Source organism: Gekko japonicus, unplaced genomic scaffold, assembly GCF_001447785.1.
Source record: "Gekko japonicus isolate JY-2015 unplaced genomic scaffold, Gekko_japonicus_V1.1 scaffold237, whole genome shotgun sequence".
In the NCBI taxonomy this organism is placed as follows: domain Eukaryota; kingdom Metazoa; phylum Chordata; class Lepidosauria; order Squamata; family Gekkonidae; genus Gekko; species Gekko japonicus.
In genome coordinates, this window is record NW_015161955.1 from 824,140 (window position 1) to 841,184 (window position 17,045).

At 44.9% G+C, this 17,045-nt stretch overlaps 1 protein-coding gene across 1 annotated transcript in view; it reads left to right on the forward strand.

Moving 5' to 3' along the window:
• The first annotated feature begins 8,389 nt into the window (after window positions 1-8,389).
• Window positions 8,390-17,045, forward strand: part of PARP4 (poly(ADP-ribose) polymerase family member 4) — a 64,203-nt gene continuing 55,547 nt past the window's right edge. Inside the window, exons 1-5 of the mRNA XM_015429497.1 lie at window positions 8,390-8,521; window positions 9,303-9,477; window positions 13,659-13,800; window positions 15,645-15,723; window positions 16,892-16,999. Of these exons, the coding sequence (XP_015284983.1) occupies window positions 8,390-8,521; window positions 9,303-9,477; window positions 13,659-13,800; window positions 15,645-15,723; window positions 16,892-16,999 (636 nt within the window). The remainder of the gene's footprint in view (window positions 8,522-9,302; window positions 9,478-13,658; window positions 13,801-15,644; window positions 15,724-16,891; window positions 17,000-17,045) is intronic.

Below are 17,045 nucleotides of genomic sequence, written 5' to 3' on the forward strand. Positions count from 1 at the left end.
CCCAGGGCTCAGGGAGGCAGAGGAACGTTTCCCCACCCCTGCACGGTTGTTGCAGCTGCCGCCGACAGCAGCTGTGGCCATGACTTTTTAAAGAGCCCCTAAGGAGAGCTGGGAGAGCCAGAAGGACCTCTCCCGAGAGGTAGAATTTGCCCCGGGCTCAGGGAGGTGGGAGAACGTGTTGCTTCCCCCCCCCCCCCCGCCCCATTCCGCGCCGACAGCGAATGCGGCCATAACTTTTTAAAGAACCCCTAACGAGAACTGGGAGAGCCAGAATAACCTCTGGGCAATATTGCCTTTGGACAATCATGGATTCTCTGTTGGCAATTATGTCCCTATGAGCAATCTCGATTGGCAGTTATGTACTCCATTATCCCCTATGGGCAAGTGACGTCTCCATTATTCCCTATGGGCAGTCATGGATTCTCTATTGGCAATTTTGGATTCTCTATTGGCAATTATGTACTGCACTATCCCCTCTGGGCAAGCCTACTCTCCATTATTCTCTATGGGCACTCATGTATTCTCTATGGGCAATCGCTGTCCTTAGTTTTAGTATGTCCCGTTATTTGTTTAGCATGGTCCATCGGAATTGGGGAGTTAGAAATGTGAATTACACGCTGCAAAATGAAAAATTACCCCCTGTGACACTTTTTAAATACTGATAAATAAACTCAGGTGGGTAGCCGTGTGGGCCTAAAGCAATAGAACAACGTTTGAGTCGGGTGGCATCTTTAAGACCAACGAAGTATCTGAAGAAGTGTGCTTGCACACAAAAGTTTATACCCGGAAGTAAACTTGGTTGGTCTTAAAGGTGCCACTGGACTCAAACTCTGTTCTATGACAAATACACTGTTTTCAGAGGCATCCAGTAGAGAATGAATGGAATGTTCTTTTTAATGCTTCAGGAAGAATAACAGGAGACACCTACTACTATTGCACAGTAATAATTTACACCTTGATCCCGTTATGCACAAATGCCACTGTTTCCAATAAAATGCCCACAGGATTGCAGTCTGATGTCAGGCATGTAGGACAATGTAGGAATCATTGGAAGATCACAGTTTGGGATGCCCCCTGGTGTGTAAAAGTCCCTGCGAATGGAAAATTTAGCCCACCAACCACCTAATGTATCTTGAGGTAGCTGTGAGGATAAAATGGAGAAGAGAACAAGGTAAGTTGCCTTGAGAGAACAGAGTAAATAATCTCTTTGTTTAGAGATGATGGAACCTTTTTCGTGGATTAGCCTTTTACTTGAATACAGTTTTATTGGAGCATTCAAAGCTGGAATCCACCCCTGTGAACTGAGTGGTGCATTCCATTCTACCGCCACATTCTTTATTATTATTTATTTACAAAACTTGTATCCTGTCATTGCAGTCCCAAAGCACTGATTGTATTCTTAGGGCCTGTATTTCCACTTGGGGGCCTGTCATTCCTGTCTCAGAATGCTCATGCATTCCTATGCTATGCCCAGGGGGCCATCACTCCACTCTGGGATCTGTTGTTGCAGCTGCAGGACACTCCTGCTACTCTCAAGGGCCATCATTCTACTCTGGGGGCTGTCATTCCAGTCCTAGAGCATTGATTCTCTTCCAAGGGACTGTTATTCCACTCTAGGGGCCATCATTCCAGTCCCTGAGCACTGGTTCTGATCCTAGAGACTGTCTTTTCCCTGCGGGGCGGGGGTCCCATTGCACTGGCAGAACATTTCTGCTACTCCCCAGGGGGCATCATGCCACTTTTGGCAGCTGTCCTTCCATCTGTCTGAGACCAGAGACCTTCATTCAGAATCCATTCTGCATTTTAATTTCATCTTTTGTGTGCTGCTGTAATATATTTCAATGGAGCTCATGCAAGTCATTTGGCATCCCTGGCTCCCACTTTGGGGGAGGGTGGAATTGTTTTTTTTTTTTATACCAATGGGCGAGCCTGTCATTCCTTTTAGTACATCCCCCCTCACGTTCTCTGCAATGGAAGCTTTTCTATTCCTCTTAAAGCCAGATGTTCCTTAGGGGCTGGCGGTAGTCATGTCACAGCAGAAAAGTATTCTGCACATGCTCAAGAGCACTCTAGTCCAAATAATTAGAAATGAACAGTCTTGTGGCACTTAAAAGACTTAACACAAGTTATTCCTGCGCAAAGTTTCGCGGCCACTCCTTATGTGGCATCTGAAAAACTGCTTGTAGTCCATTTATGCTGGAATAAAACGTTCCTGTTTCAGGAGCCACAAGATTTGCATCTGTTACCGCTACAAAACAATGAATACGGAACTCTACGTTGTTGTTACCCGTGCTACGCAAGAGGGCGCCCGCACTCTTTTTCGGTGTTCGATTGTTCGGTTCGCATCTGCAACCAATTGCTGATTTGTGTGTGGGAGGTACTTTCTTCCTCGCATTGCTTTCGAGAGAGGTGGCGCAGTCGCTTTCGGGAACCTCGCCTTGTCAAGAGAACCGGGAAGTGCCTGCAGCGCTGTGATTCTGGTGCTGCTGCAGGTGCGTAATCCTTTCTGCTTCGCCTTTGATTTTTCAATCAAATCGGATATTTTTTAATAGTGTCGCCAATCGGATCATCTCTCACTAAAACTGGGGTTGCCAGCTTTCCCCTCTCTCCTTCTAGCAGGGCTCCTCTGCCAGTTTCGCTTCCAGAATTTCTGCTGGTCGTGCAGAGGCGGAGGAGTCCCGAAGAGTAGCCTTGGCGACCCAACTGGGGAAGCAGAAGAACGGGGATTTCCTCCGCCATTATAGACTTACTAGTAGTCTGTACTAGGTTAGTTTTTACAAGCTTAGTAAAACTAGGGAGGTTGCTACTTGCCGCTAATGATATTTGTACTTTTTAAAATTGCACTTGCATTTTACGTTTTGCAGGCGTAACGATATTTTCCTGGGAGTAAGCCCCATTTAATAACATGGAACTTCCTTCTGAGTAGGCTTAATTAGAGTTAGTCCCGTTAATCACAACCAAGTATTTCTGCATTTCATAGGCCCTGTGATCCTGCCGTTTGCAGTCTTTCTTTTCCATAACCTCTTTGTGGATGGATCGGTTTGTCCAGGATCTATTACTTACCTGCATCTGAGGGTGGATCTGCGAAAGCATACAGCGGGATAAAAACGTCTTGCTAGTATTGAAAGTGTCATAACAGACTAAGTTGAGAGAAAGTAAATGGCCCGGATCGCCCAGCAGGGACCTTCATGGATTTGAACTTCTCTTTCTCTCTCTCTCCCCCAAGCTTTTCTATTCTCTTTTGGTTTGGTTTTGCTTTTTCTGCCGCTTTATAACAGTAGAACATATTCTTCCCAAACCTTGCCTAGTCAAGCAGTAGGATAAAAGACTGGAGATTGTTTGATGCTTTAAAATTTGTGATCCTGATGCTACACTGGTCCTGTACATTGTCACTCCTGTAGTATTAAAAAAGGGGTGTTATTTTCTAATCCAGGAAATGAACTCTGCCTGGTTTCATATTATTTATTTTAGGATCAGGGATGGCTGATGAGTCATTGAAAACAATCTCCTTCGTCCCTTTTGAGAGCTGGTTCCAGCATTAGGTGTGGCTTTCACACAGGGGCTTTTAAAGACAAGGATTTTCTGGGGATATTTGATGAGCAGGACCTTAGGGGTTCTGTTGAGACTGAAATCCTAAAAACACATTCCTGGGAGCAAATTGCATCAAATAAAATGGGACTTACCGTGGAACTGATCTACTTAGGATTGCTTCTTCAGTGTAAATTTTTTTTTAACATTTGCAAGACTCCATATTACATCTTGCTTTGGGCAAGCCTTGTGTCACAATAGGAGCTTTTGCTATCTTCGGAGATGAAATTTACCAGAAGTATTGCATAAATTGCTGTGGCTTGGATCAGGAGCATTGCTTTACAAATCATAGAGTTGGAAGGGACCTCCAGGGTCATCTAGTCCAACCCCCTGCACAATGCAGGAAATTCACAAGTACCTCCCCCTCCACACCCGCAGTGACTGCTGTTCCACACCCAGAAGATGACAAAAAACCTTCAGGATTGCTTCCTGACCCCAAAGTGGCACTCAGCATTTCCCTGGGCGTTTAAAAAAGAGCCATGACAACTAAGCAGTGAGGCAACCTATCCTGCACTCCTTCTCATGATCTGCCTAAGTTCAGATACCAACCCCTCTGAATGTACAAAGCAGTGTAAGCAAAACATCACTGAGCTGGCCCGGTGCAAACAGGACAAAGTTGCTGTACTTTTAACAGTTCATTAATAGAGAACTTCAACAGGTGTAGCTTTTGTTCCCCCAGTGTGACAGTCAACACCTGCTAATCCCCTTGCATACCTACAGAAACTCTGCTTTCCTTTATATATGTGGTCACTTTAATCTAGAGTGTTTGTCAGATTTATATTTCATTGTGTATGTATGTGTCTACATTTTTATCCTGCCCTTCCCTGCAAAGAACTCAGGTTTCCCCGTTCCTCCATTTTTATGCTTGCAACAGCAATAAAAAAGGCCAATGCTATGCTGGGGATTATTAGGGAGGGTATTGAAAACAGATCAGCCAATATCATAATGCCCCTATATAAATCAATGGTGCGACCTCATTTGGAATACTGTGTGCAGTTCTGGTCACCACACCTTAAAAAGGATATTATAGTTTTGGAAAAAGTGCAGAAAAGGGCAACTCGAATGATAAAAGGGTTGGAACACTTTCCATATGAGGAAAGGTTAAAGCGCTTAGGGCTCTTTAGCTTGGAGAAACGACGACTGAGGGGTGACATGATTGAGGTTTATAAGATTATGCATGGGATAGAGCAGGTAGAGAAAGAGGTCCTTTTCTCCCTTTCTCACAATACAAGAACTCGTGGGCACTCAATGAAATTGCTGAGCGGTTGGGTTAGAACGGATAAAAGGAAGTACTTCTTCACCCAAAGAGTGATTAACACATGGAATTCACTGCCACGGGAAGTGGTGGCGGCTACAAGCATGGACGGCTTCAAAAGGGAATTAGATAAGCATATGGAGCAGAGGTCCATCAGTGGCTATTAGCCACAAGGTATAGATAGGGGCTCTGGGGCAAGTGATGCTCTGTCTTCTTGGTGCTTGGGGGGGGGGGGCCAACAGGGGGAAGGCTTCTAATGTCCTGGCCCCACTGGTGGACCTCCTGATGGCACTGGTATTTCTGGCCACTGTGTGACACAGAGTGTTGGACTGGATGGGCCTTTGGCCTGATCCAACATTGGCGTCTCTTATGTTCTTATGTTCTTAACAGCTCTGCAAGGCAGGGGAGGCTGAAAATGAAAAACAATAACAGTGATTCAGTTAAGGCCACCCCTGTATTATCATAAGATCAGTTCAGGAAGAAAGTAGGTGAGCATCGAGCCTCTCATCAGAACTGACCCTAAGTTTGCCCAGCTGCTTTATCTGGCAGTGCAGACTTGTTGCCAGTTCTAGGACAACCAAGCCCTGCACTTTAGCTCTCTGAGGGAGGAACCATTGAATAAAAAAATATTTGTGAAGACCAAGCCTGCCGTGTTTATCCACTATCAATGAAGGTGGTAGAAGACACAGCCTGTATTTCATTGGTTGGGGCTGGTCAGAGCAGCACATGTGGTTCTTTCCAGTAGTTTAGTTTAGTTTAACAGCAACCCTGTGAGGTAAGTTAGCCAGAGAAAGACTTGCCCTGTGAGTTTTGTGATGAGCGGAGATTTGAACATAGATCTCTCAACCAACACTCTACCCTACGCCATGATGGGTGTTGTCAGTCTGTCTCTTTCTCTGGTTGCAAGGAGTGGAATGTCTGTTTAGAATCACAAGACCATAAGAAGAACCCTGCTGGATTGGTCCATGTAGTCCAGCATCCTGTTTCACACAGCAGCCAACCAGCTTCCCTGGAAGGCCACCAAACAGGGAATAGAAGCCAAGGTCTTCCCCCTCATGCTGCCCCCCCAGTGCTGGATTTCAGAGGCTTACTGTCTCTGAATACAGGTTCCTTTTACTAGCCATGGATAGTAGCTGCTCATAGACCTATCCTCCATGAATCGGTATAACCACGTTTTAAAGCTGTCTTTGCTTGTGGCCATCACAACCTCCACTGTCAATTCTGCAATTTAATTACTTGTTCATGTATTTCTGTCTGTCCTGTACCTACTGCCCATCAACTTCATTAGGTGCCCCCAAGTTCTACTGCTACAGGAAAGAGAGGAAAAGCTCCCTCTTATCTACTTTTTCCACTGGATGTACAATTTTATAAATCTCTATCCTGACTCACCCCCTGCCCAAGCCTGTTTCTAAACCAAAAAATTCCAGACTGAAAATGCTCCAGCTCATTGATCATTTTGGTTGCCCTCTTCTGTACTTTCTCCAGCTCTGCAGTGTCTTTTTTGAGATATAGCAACCAGAACTAAATACAGGCCCCGGTCACACGAGAGGATTAGGGCCGGAAGACGGACGGAACGGGGGCGGAGCAAACGAGCGCGATCCCACCGCAACATCTGGGAAGCGTACCGTGTCCGTCCCCGATCCGGCTCTTCCAGCAATGATCCGCACCAAAAAAGAACCACCTACCGAGGTGGTTCTTTTCCAACGGCCGCAGCAACGGCGGCCGTGGGATCGCTGGCACGTTCTTTCGCCGGCGCATCCCCGGCTCCTTGCCGAACTGCACATGCTCCGACATGCGCAGTTCAGCAGACTCCCGTGGCTTTCTCCCCGTCTCCCCGGCATCTGATCGTGCCGGGGAGCAAATGCACAGCGGCTCATGGGATCTGTATGATCCCGCCGCCGCGTGCCTACTTAGGTGTGGCTTTTAAAAGCTGCACTTTTGGCCGTCCCTTCTTCCTTCGTGTGGCAGGACCTACAGTATTCCAAATGAGACCACACCATGGCTGTGTACAAATCTTTCAAGTACACCTTTCCTTGAGGTGTAGAAGTATTTTTGATAAGGTTTGGATTAGGAACAAACAAGAGTACCCTAGATCAAACCAAGGGTCCATCTCTTCCAACAACACATTTCCCACAGTGAATGAACAGATGCATCCAGGAAAAGAACAAACAAGGCCTGAATGTAAATTTCCAGTTGCCTGCTGGTGCATGGTAACTCTGTGATGGGCTTTGGATGGGTCTACTCATGAGTGTTGATCAAAGTTCAGGTCATGGCAGGGTGGAAGTTGTTAGAGTTCAGATGGGGTTTCTTTAGGAATTTCTTCCATGAGCCAAAATAATAAAGATTGTCATGGATAAATCTCAGGTGTGGAGTTGGAACTTAAGAGAAGACAAGAAGGGGGACCCGCGATACTCGCGGGAGGGGGAAGACGCTCCACAGGAGAAGCAGCCACAGTTGAGCCTTCTCCCTTGTCGTCCCCGGCACCTACAGCGAGGCCTGACCTCAGCCTGCCAAGCTTCCCCCTCCCCTGGCGGTGGCAGCGCCTTGCTGGCCCACCAAACTTCCCTCCCTCCCCCTGGTGGCAAGGCCTCGTCGGCCTGCCAAACTTTCTCCTTCCTCCCCTGCTGGTAGCGGTGGCAAGGCCTCGCCAGTCGGCCAAGCCTTCTCCCCCCACCCCTCCCGCTGAAGCTGTTCCAAGAGCGTTCCCTGCGCATGCGCAGGGGACGCTCTTTTACTTTTGGGGGGATTTCAGTATCCCCCCTATAGTTTTTTTACAGTTTTTAGATTTTTCTGCATATCTGGGGATCGCCCCAGATGTGCAGGAAAATCCCCCTGCCCCCCAGGTGCCCCGATGTGTGGATTTAGATATTCGCATGCAGGGGGCGCTTTCACTATTAGATATACAGATTGATAAGGAAGTGTCAAGTTGGCCATGTCTGTATTAATGAATGTACACTGAGCAGTACTTAACAGTTTTAAGGAACTTAAAAAAAACAGTTTTCTTTGTGAATATTCTTATGTGGACATAAGTTCCAGGGCAAAGCTACTGAATGCAGTTTTCTTTTGATGGGGAAGTACTAGAGATTGCTGGTGTCTGTAATGTTTCTAGAGGTAGGCTCTAGTCTGTGAAAGTTTGTGGTAGATAAAAACTTGTTGGTTCTTTAGAATGCCAAAAAACTCCAGTATGTTTTGTGATTTTTTTAAAAAAATTATGAATGCATAGGCAGAACATAACTGGAGGTAAAGAGGCAGCCCTGCAAGACAGCTGAGAGACTCTACACCTCAAGGTGCTTCAGTTTCAACAAACTCACAGCTCTCTCTGTTCTTCCTTTCTGTCATTTCTCCCAGGCAAAGGTGAATTATTCATTTAGGAAACATTCACAGCCATTCTAGGAGTATTAGTGTTCTTTTGTCCCATCCTGGACTCTGTTCCAACATCAACATCACTACAGTTAAAGGAAAAACGTAGGGATAGGCCCATTCACAGTGATCCGATGGCAGAGTCAGAGCATGCAACCATTTGAGTTTGAGGTTTGCCTTTGCAGGATGCCCGAGCCAATTTTCACCAACTGTGGATTTTTCTTGAAACTGAAAAAAATAACCATTCAGGAGAAGAACAAGCTGAAGGACTGCATTAAAGAAAATGGCGGGCAGATAACATTTGCAATAAATGATAAGGTAAGTCTTGTATTGATTTCTGGGCAGGTCAGTTGCACTGCATGTGAAGGAGGAGGCTGTGAGTCTCACAAAGACTCTTGTGTCATCTTCAACTCCTAACGCATTTATTGTAGCGTTAAGTTTTTATGAGTTAAAGCTCAGGAGGGCTTCCGCAGCAGTAAATGTTAGTCTTTAAAGTGCTACAATATTGTTGAGGATGTTTAGCAGAGCACACTAGTCTTTAATGCACCAGTGCTTCCTGGGCCTAACATGTGCTGGCAAGACTACAGATTTACACAGAGCCACGTTTCAGTTTAAAACAAAATAAGAACTACTTTATTCTAGAAATACATACTTGATAGTGGAGGGTAGAGAGATAGGGACAGTTCCTATACTATCTAGCTAGGAAATGGATTCAGATGCTGAGAGGCATCCTGCTTCTCCATCTTGTGTGCATGGAAGAGAAAGAGAGAGAAAGGACGAGATGGAAGGAAGTTGGTTTCCCTAAGAAAGGTGATCAACACTTCTAAGGGTTCAGTGAAAGAAGAGTAAACAGGATGATATCTAGTGCTTGCCTGTCTACCCCTGCTACTCTGGGGTCCCTTCTTGGAGGCTGAGGCACTGGGATGTTGCATCTGGTTCTTCTAACAGTTTTACCAGCTGCAGTTGAAGGAGAGAGAACGTAAACAGAAGGAGCAGTTTGTACCAGTTGTACCTGTATGCGTTCTGTTGGCCTTGCAAGCAAGAGTTCTACAAAAGAGCAATTCTACATTTTGAACACCTTCTCCTAACTTAATTTCAGTGTACGCATGTTGTCACTGACGATGCTGATGCGCTCAGTTCTGTTCATCTGAAAACCATCAAGAAGAAGCAGCTTCCCACTGTAGATGTCAATTTCATATGGGACTCAGTCAAAGAAAACAGACTTTTACCCCCTTCTGACTCGGAACCCCTCAAGGCCTTGGAAAGTACACCTGGTAAGAGAAGCTTACCTTACTTGGATCTTGATTTGAAAAGTACTTGCACTTAACAAAACAACAGGGGTTGCAAACTTCTCACGCCTGGGATTATATTATCCCTGTCCACTTATGAGTACATGATATTAGCGTTTCATTGGAGGTTTCTTAAATTATCATTGTTGTACCTAGAATTTCATGACCCGTGTGCACACTACAATTCTTTACATGCATTTAAATATGCATGTATATATACATGTATATATACATGTATATATGCATGTATATATACATACACACACACACACAAGGGAGCAAAGCCCGTTGAGGACGGATACAACGGGCCACCTAGAGAGGTAGGGTGGGTGGGTGAAGGAAGGAGGGGGGAGGGGGAGAGCCGCCTCCGTGTGTCCGCCGGGGCGGGTGGGTTGGCGAAGCCGGTGGGTGGGGGAGGGAGAGAGAGAGAGAAAGTGGGGGGGAAGGGAAGTGGGTGGGTTTGACGACCCTCCTCTCCTCCTGTCATTAGCCCCGCGGTTCCCTGCCGTGGCTCCTGTGTGGCCCCACCTCCCCGTTAAGGGGAAGGACACGGCCAGTCCCTCTCCTGGCCGTCTCTCCAGCTCTGGCCTTGGCGTCGCTCCGTTCAGGCGGTGCATGTCCTGAGTGCGTTTCCCGACCGCTGGCCGCTCCTTGCTGCCCGAGGCGTGTCCTGACGCTTGGGGCTCGTCGTCTTCCGATAGCGCGTCCCCCTCGCCTCCCCCGCCTCCCTGCTGTTAGCGAGGCGGCCGCCGCCTCCCGCCACTGGCGGCTCTCGCCTCCTGGGCCGGCTCTCTCTGTGTCACCTGGGCAGAAAGCCGCCTCCCGGCCATCGTCTGTCCCCGCTGGTGCTTTGCCTCGTCGCGGCCCGCTGTGTGACGCTGTGTCGGAGGCGGGACTCAGAGGACATGGCCAATGGAACGTGGCTAAGCCTTTGAGGGACCGCGCACCAGGCCACACACTGTGGGTGCGCATTTTCTCCTCGCTGTGTCAGTTTGCGTCTTACTGAATTATTAGAGAGAGAGAGAGAGAGAGAGAGAGAGAGAGAGAGAGAGAGAGAATATGTAAATATTTATTATGCACCATCATTTACTGTTTGGGACTATGGTTGCTTAGCTTCAGTAGTTCTCCAGCATCTGGAGTTCTCACGCTGTTACACGGTCCCTTTAAATCTTTTAGAAAAATGCATTTTATGCTTTTCCACACTGAGCTGCAAGCAGAATTTAAATGAGGACTCCACACAGCACTTAAACTAGGTCTGTATTCCCCTTATAAATGTGGCATTGCCCATCCCCAAATGCAAGCTCCTGTACATTTGCTTGAAAGTAACCCCCTTCAGCAAATTGCAATTGTCCCTTTAAGCTTATTTCCCACCAGCTTCTGCTGCTCAGAGTTAGATTCCCCAGCATTCCTGAAATGAGTCCTGTACTTTACTGAGTAGATGGGGAGGCTTTCAGTATTCTTGTTTTCCTTTGCATGAAGTGTGCTTGATCATCAATTTTTCATTGTCATAATTCTGCAATTACAAGGCCGGGGCATTCGCCCAGAGCCTCTTTCTAGAGGCTGTTGTATTTATTTCCATAACGGGCCTTTTTCCTAGTTACAATATAATTATTAACATTTTAAAATGAGCTGACTTCATAGCAAAGAGAAATGCAATAATTAAGCCTTCCCATCTCTTTCTCTTGCTAAATCTTCCATTTGTGTCTTTTTGTTTAGAGCATTTTAGCCTTCCTTTCTCTGAAAACTGATGGAAAGAGGGCTGCCATGGTAATAGAAACAATATACAATTAAAAATCTTTACAAAAGTTAAAAACAAGGTCAAAAGGCCTCCTGAATAATTTTACCTTGTACAACTTGTGGAATCTCTACAAAGGAGATGCTAACAAGTTCCATAAAATAGCAGCAGCCACTGATAAAGCCCTGGATTTTAGCAGTGACCATCCTAAATAATGTATGGGAGGGGCTAATCAAAAGGTGTTGGTCTGAGGACCACAGGGAGAGGCGATCATGCCAAGTATACAGGTCTGAGACCATGAGTAGCTTTAAAGGGAAGAACCCACACCTTGAATCAAACTTAGAAACAAACTGTCAGTCAGTATATGTGAAATGGTTGGTGTGACCTAGTAACTGAGCTGATTATTTTGTACGAGATGAAGTTTCCACCATTGTCTTCAAGGGCAGTCCCACACAGGGTATGTTACAATAGTCTAGCCTGGAGGTTACTGTTGCATGGGTAAATGTGGCCAGATTCGCTAGGGGTGAAAAGAATGGTGAAATATGGTAATTCTGTATCAAACCAGTGAATGGAACCTATCTGACTTGAAAAAGTGGCCAAAAGCATGAGCCTGTAAGTTACGTTCTTGGCCTGTCGGATACTGACACAGCACCTCATATCTGTAGCCATCTTTTATCTGGCCCTGTATACTTTTGCTTTTAAAACAAATGTGCCAAAATGTAAAATGGGAATTGGCTCCGATGTGATGTCTTAGCTGGGGAGATTAAATCCATCATGATAGTCATTTGAAAGGTGAATTTACCTCCTGGGTTTCTCCCTGATTTTGACGTTTTAAGTATGGATGTTGGTTGCTGCTCCTTCTGTTTATTGGGGGCAAAGTTGAAGGATTCAGAGGCGAGACCCATTGCAAAAGTATTCTTAAGGTGCCTGCTGGATGCAGGTCTGTGTTTCCGAAAAAAAGAGGGCTAGGCCAAGCCGCTGCTTAGAAGAACTTGTATGTTCAATCTGGGTTCCTGGAAAGTCAGGGCAAATAAATGTAACAAAGGAATGCAGACTGCTGCCAGTGCCAGGATTTTTCAAGTGCAGCTATCTTTTTGTGATGTAGGCTGCATACAGTGCAATCCCATGCAGAGTAACTCTAGTCTAAAACCCACTGAAACAAGTGAATTACTGTGTTATAACCTACTAGAAATAAGGCCCGTTGTGGAAATAAATACAACGAGATCTAGAAAGAGGCTCTGGGAGAGTGCTTTGGGCAAACAGTGTCAGTCTGCTTTTAAAACATGAATCTGGGACCTGCACACCACCAGAATACAGCAGATTCCATATGCAACTGACATTCCAACTGCCTTGGGGGGGGGGGGGAGTTTGAAGTGTGGAATGGAGTGAAGTCCAATCAGCTTCCATATGCAAAAGACCAGGTTGTCGCAGCAGTTGTGGTGTGGGCGGGACCTGGGCTTTGCCTTCTGATTGGTGGCGATATATGCTGAGGAGCAGTGCCATCAGCCATACACTAAGGGAGTGCATTTTAGAATTAGAACTTTGGCACCCACCATTCAATTATATATAAGGAGAGATATGTAACATACTTGCCTTTCAAGCTTGATCACTGGACATAATAGTATTTGGTTAGTATTTAGCTTTCCAAATTCTGAGAAAACACCCAGTGGAGAGAATTTTGGAGTTCATTATAAGCTTATGTGGTATAATTTCTAATGCAAAACAGGCTTTCTTTTATTATTGAAATTTGATTTCTGAACTGCCCTACCCCCATAATTGGGGCTCAAGGCGGTGTACAGCATTCAAAGGTACAGTTTAAAATGGTTAAAAACAGTCAAACAAATAGAATAACCTTTCTAGATTGTGTCTGAGATCAAGTTATCCTAACCCCAAGGGGGAAATCAATGGAGAAGGAGTCAGGATGATTAAAAAATGTTGCTGTCCTCAACCATAAGACTGGCGGAACATCTCTGTCTCATAAATCCTGCAAAACTGCACGAGGTCCCTCAGGGCAAGGCAGAGAGTTCCACCAGATTGGGGCCAGGCCACAAAGGCCCTGGCTCTCGTTGGGGACAGCCGGATATTTTTCAGGCCAGGGATCTCCAAAAGATATTTCTCAGCTGAGCACAGTGCTCTTTAGGGGGTATACCAGGAGAGGCAGTCCCGAAGGCACGTTGGTCCCAGACAGTTTATGGCCTTGAAGGTTAGTCCCAGAACCTTGAACCTGACAAACATATGTCTTTACAGAATATAAAGCAGAAAACCTGAATGCTTTCTCTGTGTTCCTGTCATATTTTATATTACAGGCAGTTTTAACGATCAAGAAAATTGCTTTTTCAAATGCCAAATGTACTTCTTAATTGTGAGATTTACCAGTATTATGCAAATATGAGTGTAACCTTATGGGAAATATTTATTGTCATTCCAATAGATGTGAAGATTGTCTCTGTCTGTCTGGATGACAGTCAGAAGGTAAACGACGGTGCCAAAAATGGCAGTGAGAGCGACTGGCACGACAGCGAGTCTGATGATAGCAGCAAGTCTGATGATAGCAGCAACACAGACGAACTAAGGTAATTGGCCAACCTCATTATTTAAAGAAAAACAAAGCCCTCTACCAAGCATGTTGGCTGAGACTAGAAACTTGTATTGTGTCAAGTTCTTTGATTCCTATGATGTTTAAAATGGATTTAAGCAATGGCAACTTTCAGGTGTTCTTTGAACCAATGTACTCTAGACATATTACTTTGGGGGAAGTGGACAGAAGGTGGGGTTTCAGTGTGACTGGCTCAGCCACGGCTCCCAACTCAGCTGTGAAACTTACTGAGTGACCTTGGGCCTATCACCACCTCTCAGAGAAAAAAACGTTCTGCCCCGTTGATAGCAGCTTAAATTGTGAAAACATTTACCAAAATGGAGGTCTGGTTATTTTCCATGGTGGTTAAACTCTTTATTGAAGATTTTTGCATGTATAAAAAACAATAAAGCACAAAAAGAAAAAAGAGAAAAAAGAGAAAAACAAACAATAAGAGAAAGAAAGAAAGAAAATCAGAGAGTCATATCTTAAAGATTCCAAAATTTCAAAAAGTTTCATGACAACAAAGCCAAATACAATCACTTGTTGCTACAATTACAATAAATACATAACCAAGAGGTCTGATTTTCCAAGGGAAGTAGGAACAAAAACATCCAGAGTGGAAGCCCTCAAACAGCTCCCCACTACTCTGCCCCCCCCCCGTGCTCCCTTCTTCTTCTTGCCCCTTCCCCTACTACCTCCCAACCCGTGTTCCCTCTAAGCGGAGTTAGTGTGAGCGAGCTCACAGTTCTTTAGCCTCTGGCTCACACATTTTTGTCTTAGCTCAGGAAGGATGGCTCCAGAGTAAACGAATGTATGCAGTAGCCAAATCGCTTGCTCACAACTTTAATGCCAGTAGCTCACAGAGTAGAATTTTTGCTCACAAGACACCACAGCTTAGAGGGAGCATTCCCCAGTGTATACCTGTCTTTGCACCTGCCATCTTCAATAATAAAGACAAAGAGGCTTTTGATTCCTGTCAGCTGTCATGGTCCATGTGATGTTATGCATGAGGACAGGAAAGGCCCCACCTGGCCCTTCCAGAGTCTGTCTGTAGGCTGGGTTTTCATAATTAAAAAGCTTGAACCCTGTATAATGAATGAACCCTGGGGGTAAGAAAAACCTTGGTGTGGCCTCTAAATCCACATGTTACTTATTGTGCTACAGTGAAGTTGTCCTCATGGGATAAGTGGGATCCAAACAGTCATGCATAGATGGAGGAGAGTATTCTTGATTTGTAAACAGCTTTACACAAAAAGAAAATATGGTTCCATGTTCCTTCTGTGGAAACCAATTGCAGCATTGCATCTTATCTTTACCCAGGCTCTCACACATCTTTTAAAGTGTGTGTGTGTGTGTGTGTGTGTGTTATGGACCTGTCCCTAGGGCTATGTCAGTTACATTAAAAAGTCACAAAAAATTAGCTTGTTTTTAATACTGACAATGTAATGGTGTTTTTTATGGTTTTATTGTGTTTGCTGTTGCTTTGTGAGTTACCTTGAACAAGTCTCTGGAGAGACAACGTACGTATTTTCTAAGTAAATGGGCTTCAGAAGAATACATGGTAGGGTTGCCAACAACCTGGAGGGAAAAAATGTCTCCCTCTTTACTAGAGGTTGAATGGGTGGAAAGGGGCACCTGAAATTTCCATGGCTCCTTTAAAGAGACAGAACATTAAGATTCCGTAAAGGGCCAGGACATTCTTTTCCTCCAGGGTTTGGCAACCCTAGTACGCAATTAAAACTGGAGCTTTATTGTTTCAATTAGACCACCAATTTCCATGCAGTGTGTTTCTTTGCATGCAGCAACAGTGCACAGTCTGATTTTCTTTATCGGTTTCAGATGGTTTTCAAATAATGATAAAAATACCCCTTATTTTCCTGAAGACTTTGAGGTTGCAAAGTATGATGTCCTTGAAAAGGTAAGAACTTGTTTTTGTGGTAAAAACAATGTAAATCACATCTGTGTTCAGCCTCAGCAGGGGCTCCACCAAGCGGAGCCTTAATAACGTAACAGTCTTGGAGTACCTTAAAGTCTTATTTATTTACGAATTTATTATGACATATGCTTATGGGAGACAGAGTCTGCTGCACACAGACCTTCAGTGCAAGGCCTTCTTGCGTAGTAGTCCCAACAGATCATAATTATCCCTGATATTATTCCATCAGTAAAGGAACCAGTATTCAATCAGTAAATGACCAATAGACCTCTCACCGGTGTTATGCCTTGATTACAGTGCTACTGCTGTGTATCAAATGGGGTGTGTCTGTCTCAATTACGTTTCTCTGGAAGTGACATATGATGCAGTAAAATGTTCTAAGCTCAATGGTGATTGAAATTTACCCGTAAATGTTGATAATCCTGGACAGCTTTAGGGAAGGTTGGAAAATTCAGGGCCCTATCAGATGCACTTTGGTAAATGTTTGCAGCCACCTAAAGGTGATTGCCAGAATTAACTTGAGCATGTCCAAAAAGTGAGGAAATACCAGTTTCATAACATTCATTTGGGATTTAAGCATTCTCATGTGACAATATTCACTACATTCTCAGTGGTTACTGTGACATGTAATCAGTAGGGAAGAAAAAAAAATCTACCAGTGGCTCTACCTTTCTTAACCATGGTATTTAGGGAAACACCTCAGCAAAGTCAAAATTCCACTGATGATCCCTTAACAAAAAATATCCAGCCCACCATATCAAGTCCTTTACATAAAAGACAGTTTGGTGTAGTGGTTAGGAGCGCAGACTCTAATCTGGGAGAACCGGGTTTGATTCCCCACTGCTCCACATGCAGCTTCTGGTGTGACTTTGGGTCAGTGACACGTTCTTTCAGAGCTGTTCTCTCAAGGGCAGTTCTAGAGGGAGCTCTCTCAGCCCCACCTACCTCACAGGGTGTCTGTTTTGGTGAGGGGGGAGGGAAAAGAGATTGTAAACTGCTCTGAGACTCCTTTGGGTAGTGAAGGGTGGGGTATAAATCCAATCTCTTCTTATAATGGATGTTTCATGGTATGATGGGCAGCTCATCAGGCTGAGTTATATCTGATGGGCAGCTACAAGTTGGAAACTAACAAAATCACCATTTCCCCCAGGTTACAGCACAAAGTGAATATGTTGTTGTTGAACTTCAGTGTGCTCTCCAGTGTTGTGATTATCCTTTCCGCATACACACATGTTACAGTATATTGGATGGAGTCAAGGTAGGTTGTGATTTCTGTCACGATCGCACATTGGTTTCTTCCTTCA